The sequence below is a fragment of the Vulpes lagopus genome, chromosome 17 (assembly GCF_018345385.1).
Source record: "Vulpes lagopus strain Blue_001 chromosome 17, ASM1834538v1, whole genome shotgun sequence".
Classification (NCBI taxonomy): domain Eukaryota; kingdom Metazoa; phylum Chordata; class Mammalia; order Carnivora; family Canidae; genus Vulpes; species Vulpes lagopus.
The window spans coordinates 5,468,811-5,494,274 of NC_054840.1; the positions used below are offsets into that span (position 1 = coordinate 5,468,811).

General features: G+C 42.7%; 1 protein-coding gene across 1 annotated transcript in view; it reads right to left on the minus strand.

Annotated features, from left to right (window-relative positions):
* Positions 1–21,434: 21,434 nt before the first annotated feature.
* Positions 21,435–25,464, minus strand: part of FNDC3B (fibronectin type III domain containing 3B) — a 336,187-nt gene continuing 332,157 nt past the window's right edge. Inside the window, exon 26 of the mRNA XM_041731610.1 lies at positions 21,435–25,030. Coding sequence (XP_041587544.1) covers positions 24,719–25,030 — 312 coding nt within the window. The 3' untranslated portion in view covers positions 21,435–24,718. The remainder of the gene's footprint in view (positions 25,031–25,464) is intronic.

Consider the following 25,464-nt stretch of genomic DNA (forward strand, 5'->3'; position numbering starts at 1 on the left):
CAGGCAGAGGGAGAAGCAGGCTCTCTGCAGGGAGCCCGACGTGGGAGTGGGACTAGATCCCTGGACCCCAGGATCACACCCTGGGCTGCAGGCAGCGCTAAACCGCTGCGCCACCCGGGCCGCCCATGGGTGCAGGCACTCTTGAGGAGTGTGTGGATTTCTCTGAGCATAACTTGTATTCATTAAAGCTCACTTATTGTCAAAGTTAATGATGTATTTAACATCCTCCATTATGAATCTCTCTAGAGGACTAACTAGTTTGAGATTGATGGTATTTTTCTGGTCTTGTCAGCAGCTAGCAAGATGTTTTGCACATTTTTTTCCTATTGCACATTACAACCCCAGGACTTATTTATTTTATAACTACAAGTTTGTACCTTTTGACCACCTTTACCATTTCTGCCCCTACCCCCACCCCACCGACTCCCAATCTGTTAAATGTATCTTGGAGTTGAATAGTAATGGCTGTGACAAGTAGCGTTTACTTTCCCAGCATAACAATAACCCCGGGGAGAAAGGCTGGTTATAACTAGCAGCCCAGTCCAGGTTCCATATAGAAAACGTGCCAAGGGCAGCCCATGTGGCCCAGCGGTTTAGCGCCAACTTCAGCCCAGAGCATGATCCTGGAGACCCAGGATCGAGTCCCACGTTGGGTTCCCTGCCGGGAGCCTGCTTCTCCCTCCTCCTGTGTCTCTGCCTCTCTCTCTCATTCTCTCTCTCTCTCTCTCTCTCTCTCTCTGTCTCATGAATAAATAATAAAATCTTAAAAAAAAAAAAAGAAAAGAAAACATGCCAAGATCAATATAAAACTCCCTTGTGTGGACTGACCTGAGGTCACGATTTCCAGAAAACCATGGGGAGTGGGACTGAGAGTGGGCACAGAGGACATGTGAACGTCCAGTTTGTCTGCAGTCACTGAAATGACTGCCAAGAAGTACCAACCGGAGCGATCCATGTAGACTAAGGATGACTCCCCGTCTTCAGCAGGATGCCTGAGGTCTTCCGTGAACTAAATGAAGCCTCCCATGACCTGATGATGCCCGAATCCATTCTTCTACTGCATTTCCCCCACTTCAGCCTCCTTTCCGGCATTCTAAAAAGTAAATGCTGATAATTCCTCCATGAAATCTCTCCTTCCCATCCTCATCCCCTTGTTGGACTCCGCCTTCAAGGAATTGGAATATCAAGTGAAATGGGATAAGCATCATTCGTTCATCTGGTGTTTGCTGAGTATTGACTTATTCTTTAAGGCACATCTCAGATGACACTTCCTAATCCCCATCACCCCACGACCAACCCCCTTTCTCTAGGGTTCTGTAGTAGAAAGAACCTGATGCTGTTTCTCTCATTGTGTTTACCAGTGAAGTAACTATCTATTTACATATCTGGCTCGACCCCCAGAAAGTCAACTCACTCAGGGGTTTTTGTCCCTAACATTTTCTCTGTACTGAAAATAGGACTTGACACAGTGAAGTGCGCCACATGTGTTTGTGGAATGATTGTGGGAACACATACTAAACAAACCATGATTTTAACATTGTGTGATAGTAGTAGAAGTATCTCTGTTGAAGTATCTGTGGCACAATCTTAAAAAAAACTGACTTGATGTCTTGTCATGACTATTTACCCTAAATCTCCTAGAAAAATGAGTCTCTAGTTTCTTAATTAAAAAAAAAAAAATTCAGCACTGCTACTTACGTCATTCTCTTCACGGTGCTTTCACACTCCCTCTCTCATCTGTCCCACAATGTCCCTGTGAAGTAGGAGCCCTCCTTGCAGTGAGCGAAGCCCAGAGCAGTTCCATAAGGTGACGTGACTTGCTGAGGTTATAAAGGTTGGCCACACAGGAATCAGGATTAGAATCTGGGATTAGTGCCACCTCTCTAAAAAGATACTCATCATTTAGAGATCAGTTTTATTGATGTCTCAAGGCTGATAAGCAGGATATGTAGGAGGGAAAAAAAATGTCCAGGGGCTACCCTCCAGGGGCACAATCCAAGGAGAAAAGAGTTGGAGGCGTGGAGAGAGCTGATGTCACGCTGCCATGCCATGCTTTCTCTAGTCCTATTACCCCTCTGTTGTCCACCACGAAAGAATTAAAAGATGCTTTGATTATTCAGTGATGTGTTCCAGTTCAAATGCATTCATAGTCATAAATGTCAATGGATACCACAAAACCCTGGGGTAGGTGCTGTGGGAAACAAAAAGATGTGTTCTCTGCCATAGTGGATAATTAGACGAACAAAAGCGATATGGCAGGCATGGTTTACGTATTTATATACAAACTTGCTCATTGGGTAACCATTTATTAAGTACCCAGGCACTACATTCTAGGCAATGTTCTAGGTACTAGGGATGATGAAAAAGTGGTGAAAAGAAAAATTTATGCCCTTGTGGTACTTCCATTTTCCTGAAGAAGAATCAGGATAGATAAACATTTATCCACCCTAAGGAATCTGCCCAAGGAACAGCGATAATGGAGCAGAATTCAAACCTCAGCAGTCTGATTCCAGATCCTTGCTCTTAGCCGCCATCCTATTTGACCTAAAGCCTAAAATTCCTGAAATGGTTTCCAGGACCCAAGGACATCTTTGCAGAATTGGAAGCAAAATACGACTGACCACATCAGCAGTGAAATAGAGAAGTGAGAGCCCACCCCCAGAATTCACATCGTTTGTGATACTCTATCGCCAGGTCTTCAGCTGGTGAAGTAACGAACATCAAATAATGAAATAGGAGATGTGCGATAGCTTGTGGCTGTTCCCGGGGACCTAGTCTGCTTATGATTATCAAATGATGCATGTTTGCTGTTTCACAACGATATCCCACTACTCTGGCCTGTGTGAATCTGCTGTTTGGGGAAAGCAGGGGACAAACTGGAGAAGAGAAAAAAGAGAATCAGCAGGATTTAGGAATACGGTGAGGAAGAGCTGGCTGTCGCTGCTGATGCTATAAAGCCATTGCCTTGGTCTTGGGTGGCCTGCCTGGGCTCCAGACACTTGACTCCTCTGGAGTAGCTAATGCATGAGAGAAAACACAGCATCACTCCTCAGGCAAGGCTCCTGGAGAGTGACCACCATGGGGCGATGAGGGGTCTTTGGTGAAGATTGTGCCGATCGCTCATGTTAAGAATGTGGACGTAGCTCAAGAATATTCGAGAAGAAACCTAGCAGTGACATAGCAATGGAGGGGATGGACATGCTGCTCCCTTTTGATAGGAAGATAAGCTGCCCAGTGTAGACCCTGGTGACAAGGGAGTAAGAACAAACAGAGGTACTGACCGAATGGTATTTAAAATGGGCATTGTTGACTCGAGGGCAGCCTTGTTTTCTTGGCTCAGGAGTAACGATTCAGCCATGTAGAGCCCAGGGGGAAAACAGATCTGAGCGCAGGACCCATGATCTTGGTGTGGCTTAGGTTTCAATTCAGACAGGATTTGTGACTTCACTGCATGGTGCTAATGAAGCCCAGGGCACATTGACTCATCTCTGCCTGACATTTAATTTGCTTCATGACTCCTAGCATGTTCTGCTGAGTGTTGATACAGGTGTTTTCAGGATGGATAAGAGCATTCAAGAAGATGCCATATTAAAAAAAAAAAAAAGAAGATGCCATATTGTGTAGAGAGGTGCTGATGCTGATACTGAGAAGAAAGCGCTAAAGACTTTAAGATCCATGTCCTAAAAAAAAAAGAAAAAGAGCCATGTTCTGAGCAAGTTTAAACTTTCAACTCTGCTAAATTCATGATTTTCTCAATCCTAACAGGCCATTTACCCAGCCAGGGTCCATCGTGCTTTTGGCCTCCTCAAGTTTAAGACGACTGACAAAAATCCATAAAAGAAATATGAAGATTCAGGTAATTTCTGCCTCAAGTATGTAAGAAGAGCACACCGTCTTTTCCTCAAAGCCTAGAAATTGAAGGCTTTTTGACTTACCAAGAATTAAAATAATAAGATGTGACTGGTCGATTGTATGGAAGGCTTACTTGGCAATGATAAAGTGTTTGCTGCCATCTCTGGGTTTTGGCGATGTTGGACAATGACCTATTGATAGGATGTAAATTTGCCAGGAAGTGGAAGAGAAAACAGAAGTGAAAAGAAGGCATCTACCCAACAAGTAGGTCTAATATTTGTTCAGCAAATGCCCTGGTAGAACCTGTGCTAGGCTTGGGGGAATATCCAGGACAATGATAGGCTCCAGAGTCTTCCAAATGTCATTTGCATCCTACCTCTGAGGCTCTGCGACGTTGTCAGGCTATCCTGATTGTCGTTGCTACCTAACGGAGTATCCTAAAATTTGATGCAAAGCAACAGCTCTTCCATTTTGCTACCGATTATGTGAGTCAGAACTTCCAGAAGGGCAAGTTCTTGGGAGGGCTCCCAGGAATATGCAGTCAGGTACCGGCTGGGCCTGCAGTCACCTGCAAGACGGACCAGACTGAACCAGATACAAGAACAAGAGGCTCACCTAGACGGGTGGCAGTTGACGTTGGCTGCCGGCTGGGACCTCAGCCACACTCCGGGGATGCTCCAGCATGAACCGGCTTCTGCCGGCTTCTGCCGTGTTCCGACGGACACAGGTGGTGGACACACACGTGGCATTTTATAGCAAAGGCACACAGAGCCATTTCAGCCATATCCTACCGGCATAAGCAGTCACAACCCCGAGCGAGGGCAGAGAATCAGACTCTGCCCTTTGACAGGGAATGGAAAGGTCACACTGTGGAAGCAGGAGACAGGGTTGCAGCCACCTTTCTAAGCTAAAATCTGCTGCAGTGGCCTTGAGAAAATGACCTCTCTGAAGCTCAGTTTCCCTGTCTGTGAAATGAAAATCACAATATCCTATAAAAGGCTGTTGTGACAACTAAAAGAAATAATCCTCCTAAGAGTCTTAGTTCTGGGCCCAAAACCCAGGAAGTGCTTCCTAAGTGTTTGCCGTTGACTGAGAAGCCTGGACATCGTGGCCCTTACGCCAGCCCCCACTTTACAGGCCCCGGAGAGAAAATCCGAAATCCCATCCCATCTCTTTGTGATTATCCTCAACGCATAAGTGCCTCTAATCTCCTCTTGTGTATTCTGGAGGAGACTTTGCTCTCCTTCTTGGGGCCTGACCTCCCGTAATGTCAAAATCTTTGTCGAGTCCTTTCGTTCACTTTCTTGTCACTGCTCCTTGGGTCCCATCTTTGCTGGAGTAAACTGCTTATTGCCAACAGGCATCTCCACAAAGGCTGCTGTGCACTTCTAACCCCCGTCTCCTCTCCCCAAGCTCCAAACCAGGCCCCTGGGCCCGTCACTCGCCCCATAGCTCATGCCTTCTCTCACCCTCTCCTCCATTTCCACAGCCAGCCATGCCTTCTCCTACCATTGTCTTCCCACCTTTTGTCTCAAAATGAAGACCCGTCTCTCCCGGTTTCATAGGCTAAGTTCCCCAGTGGTGTACTCTTTATGGGACCTCACTACGCTGATGATATCGTCTGGGTCTTCAGCTGCAATCTCTAGGTTAGCACCTTCTCCCGATGTATTACGTGCCGAAGCCTTTCCTAGTTTCCTAAATCAAAATCAACCAACCAAGCGCACCTTTCTTCAGTCTTGCTTTCCTTCACTGTGGACCTCACTGCCTACGAGTCAGCCTCATCACCGATCATTCTTCGCTCTCTAACTGTCTTCTGCCCTGACTTTTTGGAAACTGCTCTTGCAAAGAACTCCTAGGGCTTTTTGATTCTATTAAGCCACTGAGTTTGAAAGGGCGCCTGGGTTGGTTAGGCCTCAGACTCCTGATTTCGGCCTAGGTCATGATCTCGGGGTTGTGAGATCGAGCTCCGTGTTGGGCTCCACACTCCAGTGTGGAGCCTGCTTAAGATTCTCTCTCTCCTTCTCCCTCCGCCCCTCCCACACACGCCCAAAACAAATAGTGGCTTGTTACACAGAAATATGTAATACCGTTGTCAAATCAGGATCTTGATTCATGTGAAGATTGCAAAACTCAGCGTCTTTTCATGTTAGCAGGTAATGAGGAGCAAGACTAATGCATTCTTTGAAGGGTTTTTCTCTTATTTTAATTGCAGTATAGCTGACATAGAGCATTATATTAATTTCAGGTGTACGATAAAGTAGTTCAACAGTTCTACACATTACTCCATGTTCATCATCATACGTGTACTCTTAATCCACTTACTTCAACCCTTTAATTTCTATTTCATTTCTTTCTGCTCTAATGTTTATTTCCTTTTTCCTACTAGTTTTTTTTTTTAAGATTTTATTATTTATTTATGAGAGACACAGAAAGAGAGAGGCAGAGACACAGGCAGAGGGAGAAGCAGGCTCCATGCAGGGAGCCCGACATGGGACTCGATCCCGGGCCTCCAGGATCACACCCTGGGCTGAAGGTGGTGCTAAACCACTGAGCCACCCAGGCTGCCCTAGTTTGGGTTTTTTAAGCTTTCTACTTTTTTTTTTTTTTTAAGCTCCTTTAGGTGTTAGGTTACATCACTGAAGAGTTTTCTTCCTCCTTGAGGCAGGCCTGTATTGCTATAAACTTCCCTCTTAGAACAGCTTTGCTGCATTTTGGACCATTGTATTTTCATGTTCATTTGTCTCTATGTATTTTTTTTTTACTTCCCATTTGATTCCTTGATTGACCTGTTAATTATTTAGTAGCATGTGATTTAACCTACATGTATTTGTGTTCTTTCCAGCTCTTTTCCTGTGGCTGATTTCTAGTTTCAGAGCATTGTGATCAGAAAATATGCAGGGTGTGACTTCAGTCTCTTTGAATTTGTTGAGACTTGTTTTGTGACTAACGTGTGGTCTGTTCTGGAGAATGTGCCATGTGTACTTGTAAAGAATGTGTATTCTGTGTTTTAGGATGGAGTGTTCTGGATATATCTGTTAGACTCATCTGACCCAATGTGTCATTGAAAGCCATCGCTTCCTTGTTGATTTTATGGGTCATCTATCCATTGATGTTAGTGGGTTGTTAAAGTCCCTTACTATTACTATGTTACTGCCAATAACGTCCTTTGTATTTGTTATTCCTTGTTTCATGTATTTGGTTGCTGTCTTCTTTGTCTCTTGTCACAGTCTTTGTTTTAAAGTCGATTTTGGGGATCCCTGGGTGGCTCAGTGGTTTAGCGCCTACTTTCGGCCCAGGCCATGATCCTGGAGACCTGGGATCGAGTCCCACATTGGGATCCCTGCAGAGAGCCTGCTTCTCTCACTGCTTGTGTCTCTGCCTCTCTCTCTCTCTCTCTCTCTCTCTGTGTGTGTCTCTCATGAATAAATAAATAAAATCATTAAAAAATAATAATAAAGTTGATTTTGTCCAATATAGGTCTTGCTGCCCTGACTTTCTTTTCACTTCCAGTTGCATGACAAATGCTTGTCTATTCCTGCACTTTTGATCTGCCAGTGTCTTTAGGTCTGAAATTAGTCTCTTATAGGCAGATGAGTCTTCCCTATATCTTTTCTGTCACCGGATATCCTTTGATTGCAGCATGTAGCCCATTTACATTCAAAGTTACTATTGATAGGTACGTACTTACTGCCATTTTGTTACTTCTTTTATGGTTCTTTTTGTAGTTCCTCCCTGTTCCTTCCTTCTCTTGTTCTCTTCTCTCACAGTTTGCTGGCTTTCTTCCTACTTTTTTTTTTTCTCCTGTAGTCTTTCCTTTCCACTCAGAGTCCTTTTGAATATTTTTCCTGCTTTTAAAATTCTTTATGAGTAACTTTGGCATTTTACCCTATGTGTTTTGGTGTGGACCTCTTTGGGTTGATTTTGTTGAGGGCTCTCTGTGCCTCTTGGATCTAGATTTCTGTTTCTATTCTCAGAATCAGGAGGTTCTTCTGGTATAATTTCTTCAAATAAATTTTCTTTCCCCTTTTCTTTCTCTTCTTTTCTCCTTCTGGATTCCCTATAACGCGAATGTGGTTATTAATAGTGTTGATGCTTTCCCTAAGTCTACTGTCATTTATTCTATTATGTCATTTATTCTATTTTGTGTATTTTTTATTTCAGTTATTGAGTTTTCCATCTCTGATAGGTTCTTTTTTAAGAACCTTGTCAAGTCTGGTGAAGATCTTTGTGATGATTAAATTCTTTATTAGGCATATGACTTATCTCATTTCACTTACCTCTCTTGCTGTGATTTTGTCCTGTGGTTTGTTTGCTTGTTTTCATTTAGGATCCAGCCCTCTGTCCTCATTTTGTCTAACTCTGTATCAGTTTCTGCGTGTTAGGCAAGTCAGCTATGTCTCCTGCTCTTGAAAATAGTGGCCTTATGAAGAAGAGATCCTGTACCCCTCAAATGCAATGTTCTCTGTCAATCAGAAGCTGGCACTTCGGGGGTGTCTCCTCTGTGTGTTGCATGCTCCCTGCTATTGTGGCTGAGCTTCCTTTGTCTTTAGTCCAGGCATCTGTAATGGCTCTCTTTGCCTGTTGTGGGCAGTATTTTGTCTTTGTGTTAGTGGGCCAGTTTGGAGCCACCTGGGGCTTGAGTTGAGTCAGACCAGGTGTTTGCCCGAGATGCCATAGCACCAAACTAGTGCCAAAGCACCAGTGTTTTCTCTGTGTTGTCCCCTGAGAAGTTATTGTTGGTGGGAGGGGCTTATAGTCAGAATGGAAGACTAGCATAGCTCACTGCTGGGGCTGCAGTCAGACTGGGGTGTGTAGAGATCTTCCTCTCTTTCCAGTGCAGGAGTCATTTTGGAGTGGTGCTGGCCTCTACTGGGGCTGCTTACACACTGCCAGCACTGCTATAGATGATTCAGGACCAAGGGCAGGTTGGAGGGTGCAAATCTGCAAGAGAACATGGGGTGGGTTGCCTGGTGTTAGCGTGGTTTGCACAGGTCCATTATGGGAGGAGACTAGGGGACTAGATCTATCTGGAGGAGGCATATTTGTAGGAGAACATGGAGGTAGGTTAGCAAGTTAGGTAGAATGCTGGCACTGTGTTGTTCCTGTGGGTGTCTGTGTGTCTAGAGTTGGGGGGCATGATGTCCTCCAGCCCCTTGTTCCTGGAGAAATCTCCTGAAGATCCCTTCCCCTGCAACACACACTCTGAGATTAGTAAACAAACCTCCTTCCTGTACACTCTAGGCCTTTTTCAAACTGCTACTTCTATGCTGTACCTTGAGAGGATGTTCGCTGTATTGTGTCTTTGGGTGGGGTGGGGGGCTCCATTTCCTCTTGCCCTCCTGGCTCTGAGCTGAGCCTGCTGATTTTTAAACTTCCAGATATTAGACCCCCTGATTGTAAGAACTTGGGAAATTATGCCCCTCTGGTTTTCAATGGTGAAAGTTATGGGGATTCATCTTCCTCATGTGGGTTCCCTGTGCCTGAGGATCTGTTTCTTTCCCCTCTTGGTGCCTGCTGTGTCCCTCCCTCCTGCAGCAGTCCTGCGGGTTTATTAGCTCCCATGTTCTCCACCCTCCAACCCTCTTTCGTGTGGCCTCTTCTCTATATTTAGCTGTGGAGTTCATTCTGCCAATGTTTGGCAGGTTTCTAGGTTATTTATACCGATGTGGGTGTCATCCATCCATATCCATGGGATGTGATGTCAGTGAGTTTAGGTGAGTTTAGGGTCCTCCTACTCTACTATCTTCTCTGAACCTCCCAGGTGGTTTGACTTTTTTTGTTTAAGTGAAGGACCTGTACAGAATATCTAAAATAATTTTTTGTTGTTTTTGCATCTGAAAGTCTCACATTAGAGAGCATTATGGGTAAAGGGAATGGAAGGCAGGATATTAAAGGAGACTCCATCACCTGGGAAGCTTTTCCAAAAAACTGCTGCCTGTTTTCAACTTTCTTCCAGCAATTTCTTCTTTGTTCCCTGGCATAAAATTAGTCAGGGTTGTTTGAAGTCTCTCTCTACATCCTTGTTGAGATCTGGTCCAATCAATTTTTGTCAGGAAGAAACTGAGGTCTAGGTTGGACAAAGGAATTGCTTAAGGTCTCGAGCCTGCTGAATGCCAGGATTTTGTACTTGATTTTAATGTATGTATGTATTTATATGCATCTATTCACATGTATTTACTCGATTTTAACTGAGGTAATATTAAGAGCTTGATAGGGGTGACTGGGTGGTTCAGTTGGTTGAGCATCTGGCTCTTGGTTTTGGCTCAGGTCATGATCTCATGGATTGTGAGGCTCTGTACTCTGCAGGGAGTCTTCTTGAAGTTTTATCTCTCTGCCCTCTCCCCACGTGCACATGCTTGCACATGCACATGTGCACTCTCTTTCTCTCTAAAATCTTAAAGTGTCATTAGAAATGGTTGAATTTATTTTTTCCATTTTAAAATTAAGATATAATTGACATGCCATAAAATGTACCTGTGTAAAGTATATAATTCAGTGGTCTTTAGTATATTCACAAGATTGTATATGTCACCTTATCTAATTCTAGAACATTTTCATTTTCATCACTCCAAAAGGGAACTCTGTACCCATCAGCAGTCACTTCTTATTTTTCCTTACTCAACCCTGGTAGCTACTAATCTACTTTTTGTCTCTATAGATTATGTATTCTAAACATTTCATATGAATGGAATCACACAATATATGGCCTTTTTTTTTAATGTGGCCTTTTGTATGTGGATTCTTTCACTTAGCATGTTTTCAAGGTTCATCTTGTAGTGTCAAAACTTTTTTTTATGGCCAAATATGTCATTGTATGGATATATCAATTTGTTTATCCATTCAAAATTGATAGACATGAATAATGCCGCTATGAATGTTTATGTACATACAAGTTTCATGTAGACTTTTGTTATTTCTCTTAGGTGGAATTGCTGGGTTTACGATAATTTTATCTTTTTGAGGAATTCTCAAATTGCGTTCTAAATCAGCTGTGCCATTTTACATTTCCACCAACAATGTATGAGGGTTCCAATTTCTCCACATCCTTGCTAGTATTTGTTATAGTCTTTTTGTCTATAGCTATCCTAGTGGGTCTAAAGTGATATTTCATTAGAGTTTTGATTTACACTTCCCTAATGACTATTGATTGGCCATTTGTATATTTTCTTTGGAGGAATGTCTATTCAAATCCTTTGTTAATATTTTGAAACTGGATTGTCTTATTATTGAGTTGTAATAGTTCTTTATATTTTCTGGATAGCTGTCCCTGATCAGATATATAATTTGCAAATGTTTTCTTCCATTCTAGGGGTTGTATTTTTATATAAATTTTTTAGTATCTGTGCTTTCAAAGCCAGAACATAGTTTTACATTAAAAAAAAAAGACTTTATTATTATTTTTTTTTAGAGAGAGCACACACAGAGGAAGCAGTGGAGGGAGAAGTAGGCTCCTCATCAAGCAGGGAGTCCAATGAAGGGCTTGATCCGAGTAGCTTGGGATCATGATCTGAGCCAAAGGCAGACAGTTAACTGAGTCACCCAGGTGCCCCTTACATTCTTGATAGTGTCCTTGAAGCACAACAGTTTTAAAATTATGATAAAGTCTAATTTATTGTGTGTGCGTGCATGTACACACATGCATAAATGTGTGTTTGTGGTGTCATATCTAAGAAATTACCTAATCCAAGGTCATGAAACTTTACCCCTATGTTATCTTCTAGATATTTTGCAGCTTTAGCTCTTAGACTTAGGTCTTTGTTCCATTCTGAGCTTATTTTGGTAAATAGGGTGAAGTAGGGTTCCAGGTTTATTCTTTTGCATGTGTATTTCCAGTTATGCTGGCACCATTGGTTAAAAAACTGTCCTTCCCCATTGAATGATCTTGGCACTCTTATTGAAAGTCAACTGACCATAGTTATATGGGTTTATATTTGGATTCTAAGTGCTATTTCATTTATATGTTTATCCTTAGGCCAGTACCAGGCTGCTTTAATTATTGAAGGTTTGTAATAAATTCTGAAGTTAGGAAGCATGAGACTTCCAACTTTATTCTTTTTTTTTCTATTTTTTTATATAAATTTATTTTTTATTGGTGTTCAATTTGCCAACATATAGAATAACACCCAGTGCTCATCCCGTCAAGTGCCCCCATCAGTGCCCGTCACCCAGTCACTCCCACCCCCTGCCCACCTCCCCTTCCACCACCCCTAGTTCGTTTCCCAGAGTTAGGAGTCTCTCATGTTCTGTCTCCCTTTCTGATATTTCCCACTCATTTTTTCTCCTTTCCCCTTTATTCTCTTTCACTATTTTTTATATTCCCCAAATGAATGAGACCATATAATGATTGTCCTTCTTGATTGACTTATTTCACTCAGCATAATACCCTCTGGGTCCATCCACGTCCAAGCAAATGGTGGGTATTTGTCGTTTCTAATGGCTGAGGAATATTCCATTGTATACATAGACCACATCTTCTTCATCCATTCATCTTTCGATGGACACTGAGGCTCCTTCCAGAGTCTGGCTATTGTGGACATTGCTGCTAGAAACATCGGGGTGCAGGTGTCCCGGCGTTTCACTGCATCTATATCTTTGGGGTAAATCCCCAGCAGTGCAATTGCTGGGTCGTAGGGCAGGTCTATTTTGAACTCTTTGAGGAACCTCCACACAGTTTTCCAGAGCAGCTGCACCAGTTCACATTCCCACCAACAGTGCAGGAGGGTTCCCCTTTCCCCACATCCTCTCCAACATTTGCTGTTTCCTGCCTTGTTAATTTTCCCCATTCTCACTGGTGTGAGGTGGTATCTCATTGTGGTTTGGATTTGTATTTCCCTGATGGCAAGTGATGCGGAGCATTTTCTCATGTGCTTTTTGGCCATGTCTATGTCTTCCTCTGTGAGATTTCTGTTCCTGTCTTTTGCCCATTTCATGATTGGATTGTTTATTCTTTTGTAGGATTCTTTTGGCAAACCCAAGTCGCTGAACTTCTGTATGAATTTTAACATATTGTCATTTTTTTTAATTAAAAAAAGAGGCATGTGGAGTTTTAATGGGGATTGTGTTGAATCTGTAAATCGGTTTGAGAAAATTTGGCATTTAATAATTTTAAGACTATCAATCCATGAACATGGGATATCTTTTTGTTAGTTCTTTTAACAGTATTTTGTGGTTTTCAGTGTATAAGTTTTATGCTCTTCTGTTAAATTTAGTCCTAAATATTCTTTTTGGTGCTATTGTAAAGGAAATTTTAAAAATTTTATTTGTTAAAAGGCTCATTGTTGGAGTATACACATGCAATTAACTTTTGTATACTGATATATCCTGCAGCCTTGCTGAATTGGTTAATTAGTGTTACTAGTTTTTTTTTTTTTTTTGTCTAGATTCCTTAGGATTTTCTATATATAAGATAAAGTCAACTGGAAATATAGTTTTATTTCTTCCTTTCCAATCTGGATCCTTTTACTTCTTTTTCCTAATTATCCTAGTTAGAACCTTCAGTACCATGTGGAATAGAGGTAGCAAGAAAGAATATTTCTGATTTGTTCCTTATCTTAGGGGGAAAGCTTTGGCTTTTACCATTAAGGATGAAGCTTTACTATGGGTTTTTCATAGATCCTTTTTATCAGGTTGAGGAAGGTCCTGTCTTCCCAGTTTATTGAGTGTTTATCATGTAGGACTGTTGGATTTTATGAAATGCTTCTAAGGTGTTTGTTGAGATGATCATATTGTTATGTCACATATTAATATGATGTATTACATCAGTTGATTATTATATGTTGATCTTGCATTCCTGAGAAACATCCATTTACCAGGGATTTACACTCCTTTTTACATGTTACTAGATTCTGCTTGCCGGTATTGTGTTGAAGGTTTGTGCATCTATAGTTCTCTTAAGGACTAGTGATCTTTTCTTGTGGTAATAGCTTATTTTTAATAGACCAAAGGTAGTCTGAAATGTAAATGCATTGCTCTGTTGAGGGATATTTGAATTGCCTTTTTTTTTGGTTTTGTTTTGTTTTGGTAATAAGCAGTGCTAAAATAAACATCCTTTCACATATCTGTATACATATTCATTTTATTTCTTCAGACTTTTAAGTATATGGTTGCTTAGTCAAATGGTATGTTCATTATAAATGTTAATATCGCCAGATTACAGGGGACCCCTGGGTGGCTCAGCTGTTTAGCTCCTGCCTTTGGCCCAGGGCATGATCCTGGAGACTGGGGATTGAGTCCCACGTCAGGCTCCCTGCATGGAGCCTGCTTCTCCCTCTGCCTGTGTCTCTGCCTCTCTCTCACTTTCTTTCTGTCTTTCATTAATAAATAAATAAAATCTTAAAAAAATATTGCCAGATTACCTTCCAAAAGTGTTATAGCAATTTACATCTTCCCAGAGAGACATGTGATTATTTCTCCATACTTTCTCCTGTGTATGATACCTTTTTACATTTTTTCCCGTGTCAAATACTTTTCATTACTTGCATTTTAATTTTTGTAACATGTACCAAGGTTGAACATTGTTCCCTAGGATAGTTGCAATTTAGATTTCTTCTATAAACTGCTCATTTATTTGCCTTGTCTGCTTTTTAAAATTGGGTTGTTTTTATATAATGTATAGGAGCTTTTGTGCATTAGGGATAGTCACCCTTTATCAATGATGTTTTGCAATTATTTCCTCTATTTTTAATTAGGTAAGTGTATCAGTCTTTTCCTTTCTAGATTGCAGGTTTCTTTTTACAATTGTGACCTCATGCATCCCAAGGTTATATAAATATTGTGTATATTTTGTAAAAATATTAAAATTTCTATTGTCTAACAACTGACCACAAGTCCCTTTTAATTAAACAAGCTCAATAAACCAATCCAGAAAGATGCTTAGAAGGTGCTTGTGACAACTCTGCTTTGATGACAGAGGCAAAGAAATCCCAGGGCTTGGTTTTGAAGGGCTTGGCATTATTGCAAAGCTGAAGATCTCGGGAGGGCAGGCACGTGGATGAACGGGTCCACTTCCTGGAGATCAGGACTCCTGTGGAGAGATCTAGCAAGAATTCTTAGGGTTCCTCAGATGACTCCCTTGGCCTCCCAACACTGCTTCCAAGCAGCTAGCCATGCAGGCTCTTGACCCAAAGTCATGATGAGATCACGTGTGTTGTGTTAAGCTGCAAAACCAAACCACCTTCAGAACCCACACCTGCATTCCCTTTCTCTTTACTCCCTGAGTCCGTTTACTCTTTTCTATGCTATTTCTTAGTCCCCAACCCCTGGGTGGTAGCATCTGAAATAAGCTTGTAGAAACATGGAGCAGCAGTGCTGGGGAGGGGGGCGGGGCTGGACAGCCTTCCTGACTGGCAGTTCTGTAATCCAAGTTCCAGAAGTTTATAGCGTGTGGTACTGGTTTTTTTCCATCCGAGTTGGAGGCTGCACATGTGTGGAGGACCTTGCAGACTCTTCTCTGATTATTTCATTCAGGGACTTATTTCATACAAGGACAACCCTCCCTTACTCACACATCTGATCCTGGATGGGCATAGCTGGCCCCTTTTCCTTTACCAGGAGGGGAGAGTGGCAGTAAAGGGATGGACTAAAGCCAGGAGGTCAAAGCTATAGCTGCTGGTGCTTTATATTTGTTTACATCTTATGTTACCACCACATGTATGAGATAAAGTCTAATGCTTGTACCATGTGGGTTGCATCTTTTAAATACAACAGCAGAGGAGATCTAGAAGGGTTCTCGGCAGGCTGTGCAGCACAGGGCTGGAGTAGCCAGCCTCGGAAATGAGCTAGAGCTGGACTTGAATCCTCCACCAACACCGCTAGGCCTGTGCTTCAGGAGGATACCTGGACTCACCTCAAAGTGGTGTGAGGAGTCGTAAGTGAGATAATGCATGTCAGGTGCTTGGCAGTGCTGCAGGGGCTCAAATTCAGCACCTTTTTATTTTGATTTTAATTTTAAGAAAATATAGCTTTCCTAAGTTCAGTGTATATTGCTTAAAAAGTAAAAACAAAACAAAACAAAAAACACCCTCCTCCCCCCAACACATAGAGCAAAAGGCCAACTCTGCTTGATTTCCCAGCCTAGCAATCCTTTTTTTTTAAGATTTTATTTATTCATGAGAGACAGAGAGAGAGAGAGAGAGAGAGAGAGAGAGAGAGAGAGAGAGGATGAAGCAGGAACCCTGCAGGAAGCCTGATGTGGGACTCAATCCCGGGACTCCAGGATCACGCCCTGGGCCAAAGGCAGGCGCTCAACTGCTGAACCACCCAAGTGTCCCCCCAGCCTAGGAATCCTTGAGGTCGTGCATTTCACGCATTAAACATTCTACCCGAAACAGGACCTCTATGCACTATGAAATGGGTTTTCAGTGCTTTCTGTCTTTGTTGGGAATGTTCTGGTCCTTCAAGTAAGAAACTCAAGTTGAATTAGCTTAGACACAAAGGGTCATTAGGAAACTGTCCAAGGGGCCAGGAACCTAAGGACAGAAAGGATTAGGCCCTCTTGGCCCAGCTGCCCTTTTATGCTCTTCCGAGCTCATCCCCTCGCTCACTGAACACCAGCTTTCTCTACATCATGAAAAACAGCTGCTCGGGATTTTCAAGGTTTTCCTCTTGGAGCTCCAGCCGCTAGAGCAAGACCACCTTGAGTCGTAATCCCAAATGGCTGGAGCCAGCCCTAGATGAACGTAGTGGAGTCTGAGCCAGCGGTTTCAGGACGCAGCAACTTGTGGAGAGCTAAGGGGAAGGGGTGGGAGGGGGTGTTCGTAGCTCGCAGGCCCAGGACGGGGGGCAAGCAAACCCCTGGGGGTCCGCCAGACTTCTATGCTCTTCCCCGTGCCTCCTGAAACCAAAATGCTTCATCTCCGCTCCTGTGAAAATAACCTTCTAGAACTTTCAGGGTTTGGGCAAAAGCACCTGAACTTTAGATGAGCCAATTTTCGCTCTGGCAACTATTCCCTAAGTGCTGAGATGAAAACACCCGTGCCGGGGAGGAAGGTGCGGGCCGGTTACTGGGGCGGGCGTGCGATCAGCTGCACAAACTCCTGCAGGTCAACTTCCAGTTCGGGTGGACTTTTACCCCCACTCCTCCTCCCCCCCAGAACAGAACCCTTCACATGAAGATGAAAGAACGTACTTGCAGATGCCGACTTAGTGGCAGCGCACAGGTCCAGGCCGTGGGGGGCTGCGGTGCGCTGCCTCCGTCCCTGCTCACCTACGTCTCATCCTGTGATCTCCACCAGGTGTGGGTAGCACCTGCCCCATTAGGGTCCTACTTCTTCCCTAAACTTTCGTACCACTTTAATCTCATCTGCTTTTCTTGGACACGCCAGATACCATTTGTCCTAGCTCAGTCCACAGAAAGCACAGAAGTCACAGAGGGTAAACCCCGTCCCCTTGCGGGCGTCTTGCGTACCTCCCCACCCTGGAGGCCAGGCTCTGGTGGGGAGCCATCAGCACCGGTAGCTCATAAACTCAGACCCTGTGAATGTGGATCAACATGTTTCTCATATAACTCGTTTGACTAGGAAACAAAAAAACCTGTGCCTCCGGTCCTGGGGGGAAAAACCAAACCAAACCAGAAGCATCCTTTATTTATCCTTTGTCTCAGAAACGGGGACGGAAATGGATCCCTTTGACGTGGTTTTGTCAACCATAAAATTGATTTTTATTACATAACACGTACATGCGTTTTTTTTTTTTTTTTATCTAAAAGGCCAAAATATTACAGTTAAGGCCAAACTCCTCTTTGATCGTCCCCGTCCCACTTCCCGTCCGGGCAGATCCGAGTCTGGGATTCAGACTGTCCTTCCAGACTTCCTTGTCGCCGGCCCCAGAATCTCTGTTGGTTTAGCGTCCGCTCAGGCCGCTCCCAGGTTCCTTCCGTGCCTTGAACCCCTTAGTCTTCGCCTCCTCTTCGAGGGGCCTGTGTGCCGGAGGATGCTGGATTCCAGATTGGGAAGCTGAGCCCTCCGCCCTAGGCCTCCTCCCCTGCTCACACAATGCCTTGGGACCAGGAGAGAGGAGCCAGGGGACTCCCCGGGGACTGTGCCACAGGCCTCAGCTGCCCCCCCACCCCCCGGTACTGCGGCCTCATGCATAGGCACTGAGGAGATTTTTTTTTCATTTGTTTTTATTGAAGTTTGATTTGCCAACAGAGTATAACCCCCCAGTGCTCATCCCATCAAGTGCCCTCCTCAGGGCCATCACCCAGTCACCCTATCCCCCCCCCCCACCTCCACTTCGGCAACCCTTTGTGTTTCCCAGAGTTAGGGGTTTCTCATGGTTTGTATCCCTCTCTCTTTCCCCACTCAGTTCCTCTCCTTTCCCCTATAATCCCTTTCACTGTTTCTTACAGTCCCGGATGAGTGATGTTTCTACAAAGGCCTCCAGAAGGTTCTTCCCACAGCATGAGCTCTGGGTCAGCTTAGGTAGTGACAGGGCTCTGGGGAGCACCTCCGTGTGCTCCTCCTGGTAGCTGCAGGGGGACAGTCAGGGCTCCTGTGGAGCTCCTGAGGAGGGGAGTGGATTGAGCGGGGGGACACCACAGAACCTGCTCTTCTGACCAAGGCTCCGACTGAGACAAGGCTTCGGTGGAAGTCCTGAGCTCTGATGAAGTCGACGTCGGCATTTTTCTCTTTGCCACTGCTTGGGCTGGTATTGTGCAGTGGGTGTACAGACGGTCTCCATCAACACCCGTGTGGCCACGTGCACAGCAAATGCCCCAGCCCACGGGGACGGCAGTTATTCACCTCTGTTGAGCGTCATCATTCCCGGAGAAGACCTAGAGTTGCCAGGTCTTTCGAAATTTTAGTAGAATCTGGAATTCTGGTATTTGGATGCATCTTCCACATTTTAAATGGTACATTAATAACTGCTTAATTATGGTACATTATTAATAACTGCTTAATTAATAATGGTACATTGTTAATAACTGATTAAAATCAAAATATTGTCCCCAAAATAACACAGCCGTGGCAAAAAGACTGTGGTTTGACGCAGCAAGTCTTATGGGTGCTATCACTGCTCTGTGAACTGTTCCTCCACAAATCTTTTTTGTGGCGTCTACGATGTGCCAGGCCATGGACTCACGCTGCAGGGCTGACGGGGACTTGCCGCCCCAAGCACTCCCTCCCTCTCTCCAGTCCAGCAGCAGTGGCGGGAACCTCCTTGGGTCGCCACTCTGAATAAAGGCTGCCTGTCCACGTACCCAATGGCTAGTTTTAATTAGCACAAGGCAAGAGATCCGGGTTTAAGAGGGTCATTTAGAGTCCCTGGCTTGGGGTGCATATGTGGGGGGCAGCTACACAAACACGGTGACTGGGGTAGGAGTAAAAGGCCTTTGGGACAAAGGGCCAGGCAGCCAATTTCCGACCTGCATGAAAATCACTGGGGGCAGATCCCGACGGACTCTTCTTTTTTGGTTTATTCGCTTATATGGGAGAGCAGATCCTCTAGTAGCTTTGGAGAAAAAGTGCGTGGGAGGCAAATTTGTGAGATCTCACTTTTCTAAAAATGTCTTCGTGATACTTCACACTTGGCCAAGAGTGAGCAGGTGAGAGATCTTTCTTTCAAATCTCAACATACTTGCCTCACTGATTTCCAACTTTCAGTGTTGCTACTGAGAAGTATAAAGCTTTTGGATTTCTAATCCTATGTGACCAGTTTGCTATTTTGGGGAGCTTCTCTTGGTCCTCGTGTTTTGAAATTTCAAGATGGCGTGCCTTGGGGGGGTCCATTTCTATTTATCGTGTTGGGTACCCCACCACCCTTTCATTCTGGAAACACGTGCTTCCTGATTTCTTCTCATTTTTTTGTTTTTTCTCAAGTTCCTATTACTTGGATAATGAACGTCCTGGTCTGATCCTAATCTTCTATCTTTTCATTTCTGTTTTCTCTATTTTGGGGGTTATTCTCTTAATTCTAGCTTCTAACCCTTCTACTGAACTTTTAATTTGGGGAGTAGTTTCATGTTCTTCAAGCATTCTTTTCCAATAGCATTCTATCCTCGGTCTAAGGATGATTCATTTTTTTCTCTCGTCTCTCTGGAGGTAACGATTGTCTTCTGAAGCTTCCCTTAGTCTCTGATTCTTCCAAGTTGTTGGCTTCTGGCTTTCCATTCAGGTTGAGCAGAGGTCAGGTCACTCTTCATTACGCTGGAGACTAAAGAGCCGACGGGATTGCTGAGTGAGAGTTTCACCTTAGGGCCCTGGTCCTCAATCCTGGCGGCAGGGTGGAATCACCTGGGGGGCTTTAAAAAAACACTGCCGCTCCAGAAATGCTCATTTTATTGGTTTAGAGTATGATCTGGCTGTAGGGGTTCTGAGAAGCTCTCTCCCGGTGCTATTACTGAGCAGCCCAGACTGAGAAGAACCACCCAAGGACGCTCCAGCTGAACCACTTCATTGATGATCTTTAGATCTTTTTGGCCCACGAGGCTCTCTAGGTACGACTCTTCATATTCTCCTGTATGCGCATGTTCATTGGATCCCATTTTTGGTCTGGTACCTTTACTGTCAACTGGGGTGGATGGTGTCTTCCAGTCTAGGGGCTATTTTCACCTTCTGAGGATAAACTGATAGTCTTCTGCAGGGTTGCAGCTGTCCAGCTGAAAATAAAACGAAACAGGGAAGAATTTTATGGATCTAATGCCTTTTTAAACAGCTTTCCACTAGTAGTATTTTAGGCTCCTTTCCCTCCACATCACTTCCAAAGGACATGCCTCTGCCAGTCTTCGAGCCCTCAGAGTACTTCGCATGTCAGCTGAAGGGGTGGATCATTTCTCCCCTTGCAAAATTAGAATTCAGCTTTCTTCACTTAGGTGTCCAAAATTCTGGTGCTAGCAAGCTCTCTGCCAGTCTTCCCAGTGTCAAGGGGAGTTGGGACTTAAAAAACAAAAAAAATCCTTTACAGTATTTTCAGTGGAGTGTTACAGGAGCATGCAAAATCTGACGTGTTCAACTGGTCACTCTTACCCATAATAACAGCTACCGTTCTTTATGACGCAAAGCTCACTTTCTTATATGAAGTTTTTCCATATTTTTTTCCAGAAATTAAAAAAAAAAAAAAAAGAAAATAGGGATTCCTAGCGAAAACAATCAAAACATAATGAAACCATGGCCCTAGCAAGGATTCTGGTGCTTTATTGCTCTTGTTGTCGAATGAGGCCCAGAGGAGGGAAGAAGGAAGTCAAAATGGTGGTTCTTGGTCACGGAGAAGGGAGCGTTCTGGGTCTTGGCGTCCAGAGGTAGACCCGGGCTCCTAAGGTTTGGCATTTGGATACTAACCAGCAGCTCCTGTACCTGTATGGTGCACGATCACATTTTAGTTGTCCCGTGTAGGGAAGTGTGAACTTTTAGCTTCTTTTGCAACATTAGCATATGCGATTGTGGCCTGGGATCTTGCAGGACCTCAACCAGCAGGAGCCGGGCTGCAGCTGCCCTCTTAGGTGGTAGAGGACGGCATCATGCACTGGGCCACCTGCCTGGCCTCCAAAGGCATTTGAATTTGCAACTTTGGGGATGTGGTTCGAGTTTTTAAAAAGTAACAACAGCAGCAGCAATCCTATTCATGGCAGAAAAACCCTACTTAAGTCAGAAAGAATTAAAACATTTATTGGGCATAAATATATTACATATACACTACGATACAGTTAGGTATTACATAGAGCATAGTATTTGCAAAATCTATACATTAAAATTGATATGGCAGTTTTAATACAATGTATATGAAATAGTCTAAAATTTACAATACAGGAAAATATGATTTTTTTTTCTCCTAAAGTTGAAAAGCTTGGCATGTATGTCCAACAGTGAGGTAAAACATTTTGTCTCTCAATATAAAGAACTGTGCAAGGATAACATTCAAACACATTCAATTAGGGCACTTTTCAATTTTGACAGGAATACTGAATTACTGTAGCCAACAAAACACAGTTAGAAAATGCCAACATTTCAAGTTGATAAGAACGAGGCTGATAACATCAAACAAATCTTTTAAAAAAACTTTTCTTTTGAAACAATTTCTTTCAAGACAAAGGGCAGTTTGCTTCACGTGACTGTAATTTCTTGTGCCAGGGAGGAGTCTGACCTAGAGAGCATCGGACGCCAGCCACTCACTCATTCCTGCACATTGCAAAAGGGCAAGGAAATAAGGTTAATATGACACTTTATTTTATTGTTCGTGCGTAACGGCAATATATATAGCTATGTATCAATGTCACATATACATATTTGTGATAGAAAACCACGCCAGATGGAGCAGTAATTTTTTGACTGAAGGGATTATAATGAATACCGACTCATGGAGAACAATAAAATAAAGTGCTGTCAGCTGGTATGTGACACACTTCAGCTTTCTGGTGGTTCAACAGGATGAAAATCTCAAAAATATGATAAAGTACTCCTAGCTATCGTGGCCTAACATATTATTGCATTTAAAACATTTCAACCAATTCTGAGAATTTCTTCATAGCAGCAGTTCTGAAGTGTTTCCAAAAAGGGACTCCCCTCCCTGCATACAGAGATTTTGTACTCAGTTGAATCTTCATTGCTTAAAAAATAATGCCTTTTCCCCACTTCCCACCCACCCCCCCTTCCCCGCCCCCCGCCAAACACCTGCACGAGATGGGTCTCAGAAAATGCAGATGCAATGTTATTAGTGGGTCATAATGCATAATTAGGTAGAGGGCTGAGTTTTTGGAAGGCCAGAACTTTGGCAAAAATATATTTACCTTGATGCCATCACTTTGCAAGGCTAATTAAACTAATTATTATAGTCAATAACAAAATACAAAACTCTCTAGTACTTACTACATCAATATAGGCACACAGAATAATTCATTGATCTTAGCACTTTCTTTCAAGAGATGATTATGGTTTTTTGGGTACATGTAAACGTTTCAATCACTGATAATGGATTTTTTTTTGTTTTTTTGGCATTTAATGCACTAGATGCTCTTATCTTTTAAAAACACAAGAAAGTGTCAGAAGATTGATAATACTACAGATGTTGCCAAGGAACAAACTGACCTAAAATTACAAAAGTATAAAACACACAAAAAAAATAACATGCTACAAGGGAAAATTAGTACATAAGTACATTTAAAAAATTTTACAATAAATAAAGATTGCACTGTAATTGGCATTTTAAAGTACTGTATGCAGAATATAGTATAAATAAACCAAAAACAAAATAATGTTGGTTTCCCCATGACTTTGGTATGGGAATATTATAAGCTAGTACAGGATACTGCATCTTAAGACAACATAGACCAAGCACAAAATTGCTATGATCAAGAAAAACCAAGTAGCAAAAATATACAAAAACAGAAGCAGGGGGATACACTGTGTCTGTTGCACCCTTTTGGAATATATTTGCACCTCCAACTCTTAAATGTCCCTGAGGTACGCGAACATTATGGACTTTATATAAATAATCCAATGACTTTGGGTTAAAATTGATTATCTCATGACTCAGAATAAACATGCAAGAGTAACACTTTGCACTCCAATAGCACCTGTTGATCAAGGATCTCAAAGCACTTACAAACATTAGAATCCCCATTTTATTTTATTTCATTTTATTTTTAATGCACGGGAAACTGAGGCACAGAGAGGTAAAGTGACGTGTTCAGGTCACGCAGCAAGTTAGTGACAGATCCAGGGAGAGAATCTAGGCTCCTTCACCCCCAAACATCATCCCTCTCCACACACACGGCCAGGTCATCCCCACAAAAGTAGGAACTACAAATTTAGAGGACTCTCTTTTGGGTTTCATCAGTTTTGATCCGCTGTTAGATCACCATGATGTGCACTGAATTAAGGGACTGAAATTCAATCACTTCGTTGATACCTCAAAGAACAGCCTAACGGCAAATCTTTCCAAAAACAATGAGCTGACATGTAAGAAGATTGCTCACAATTAGTGTAAATCATGGACAATGGGCAGAGGCACTAAACTGTCACCAGTTCTCGTCATATAACTCTGGTCAAACAACAACAGAATATAATAACTCTAGTGATTAGATTAGAAGTAGTTATACACAAAGACAAACACACAAGTTAAAGCAGCTTTTAAAATAGCCGAACAAGGAAACAACTAACTATTGCACAATGCCCTCTTAAAGTTACTGCTATGAATCGCTGGGGGAAAATCGACAATGCTCCATCATTTACAGGTGCATTTTGGTTACTTGATTTCTTAGGCAGCTCATAGTGTTAAAATCATAAGAGATACAGATGATTAAAACATTTTAGATTAAAGTACACATTTTGATCGGAAGGAGCTAAACACAGTTAAATAACTGAGTGACAGAAGGGTTGTTTAGGGCAGCCTTATCTGAGTGAACACATCTTCTGTACGTTGTTGCTGTTGTGGCTGTAGTTGTGTGGTAAATACTATGACAACACTGAAATCCTCGACCTGTAAGTACACACACTGTGATTCACGTTCACAGATACAGATGGTCAGGACAAAAGAAGTGACTGGTGAATATAAATTACTGAACCGTAACATGGAAAAAAAAAAAAAAAAAAAGAGGCTTGCAAAAGACATCAGTGAGAACGGAATAAAGGCAAATCTGAAAATTTAAAAGAAAACATAAGAAAGCTAGCTTTTGGTATCTGGTTTGCTTTTCTTCTTTTTTTTTTTTCTTTTTTTTTTTAAAAAAAAATCCAGTTTAATCTCTTCCTAGTTTTGCATTTCAAAAAGGTGCACCAAAACACTGATATTTTTTTTTCCTAGCTAAATCTGTAAAACAAGAGAAGTATATAAATCAAAGAACAGAAGGGCTTAAAAAGGGGAGTATCTGAATAAATGTGTGTATTAAAATGTGTAGCATTAATTAAATTCATACCTCTAGTTTTGTTGGGTTTGTTTACTTCATTAAGAAGTACTGTAATATAAAGGCAAATAAAATGGACAAAGTTGCGAAGCCAACCACAATGAGGGCTGCAAACTGTTCATCAGTAGGCATCATGCTCTTCATTTTGGGATCGTCTAAGCTCCCCGTGTCCCCTGTAAGCATGACCTCACTTCGTTGTAATACAAAAGCCGCAGACGGGCTGAAAGCTCCGCTTAGCTCCTGAGAGGTGTCTAAACAGCGGCGGCACACACACACGCGGAACCTGTAGTCTGTGTTGGTCTGGAGGCCTGAGATTTGGAATGTTGCTTCTTCTCCCTTGTATACCTTCAGGGACAAACAAACAAAAGTCCTGGTCAATTCGTTTGTAATGAATTTAGAGTATGATCTGAGGCATGACTTAACGTAATAATTTGTGGTCTCTAACGTAATAATTTGGTAACACCGGGGGCCTGGTGGACCAGGCTTTATTCCATACTGTCCGTAACAACAAAAATTGTGTAGAAAGGCCTTTCTCCTAACGAAGGTGTGCCAACCCATTGTGAACCAAGAGAATTCAGAATGCGGTGATACTGGGTGTAAGTTATATACATCTAATGAAACACTTTAAACTACAGATTAGAAGATGACTTAATTCTCACAAAGGGCTCATGATCTTGGTCCACAGAATTCTTTTTTTTTTTTTTTTTTTTTTACACAGAACAATTAAAAATGGTTGTGCAAGCAATAAAATGCCAAGTTTCGGTGGGATGATTCTGACA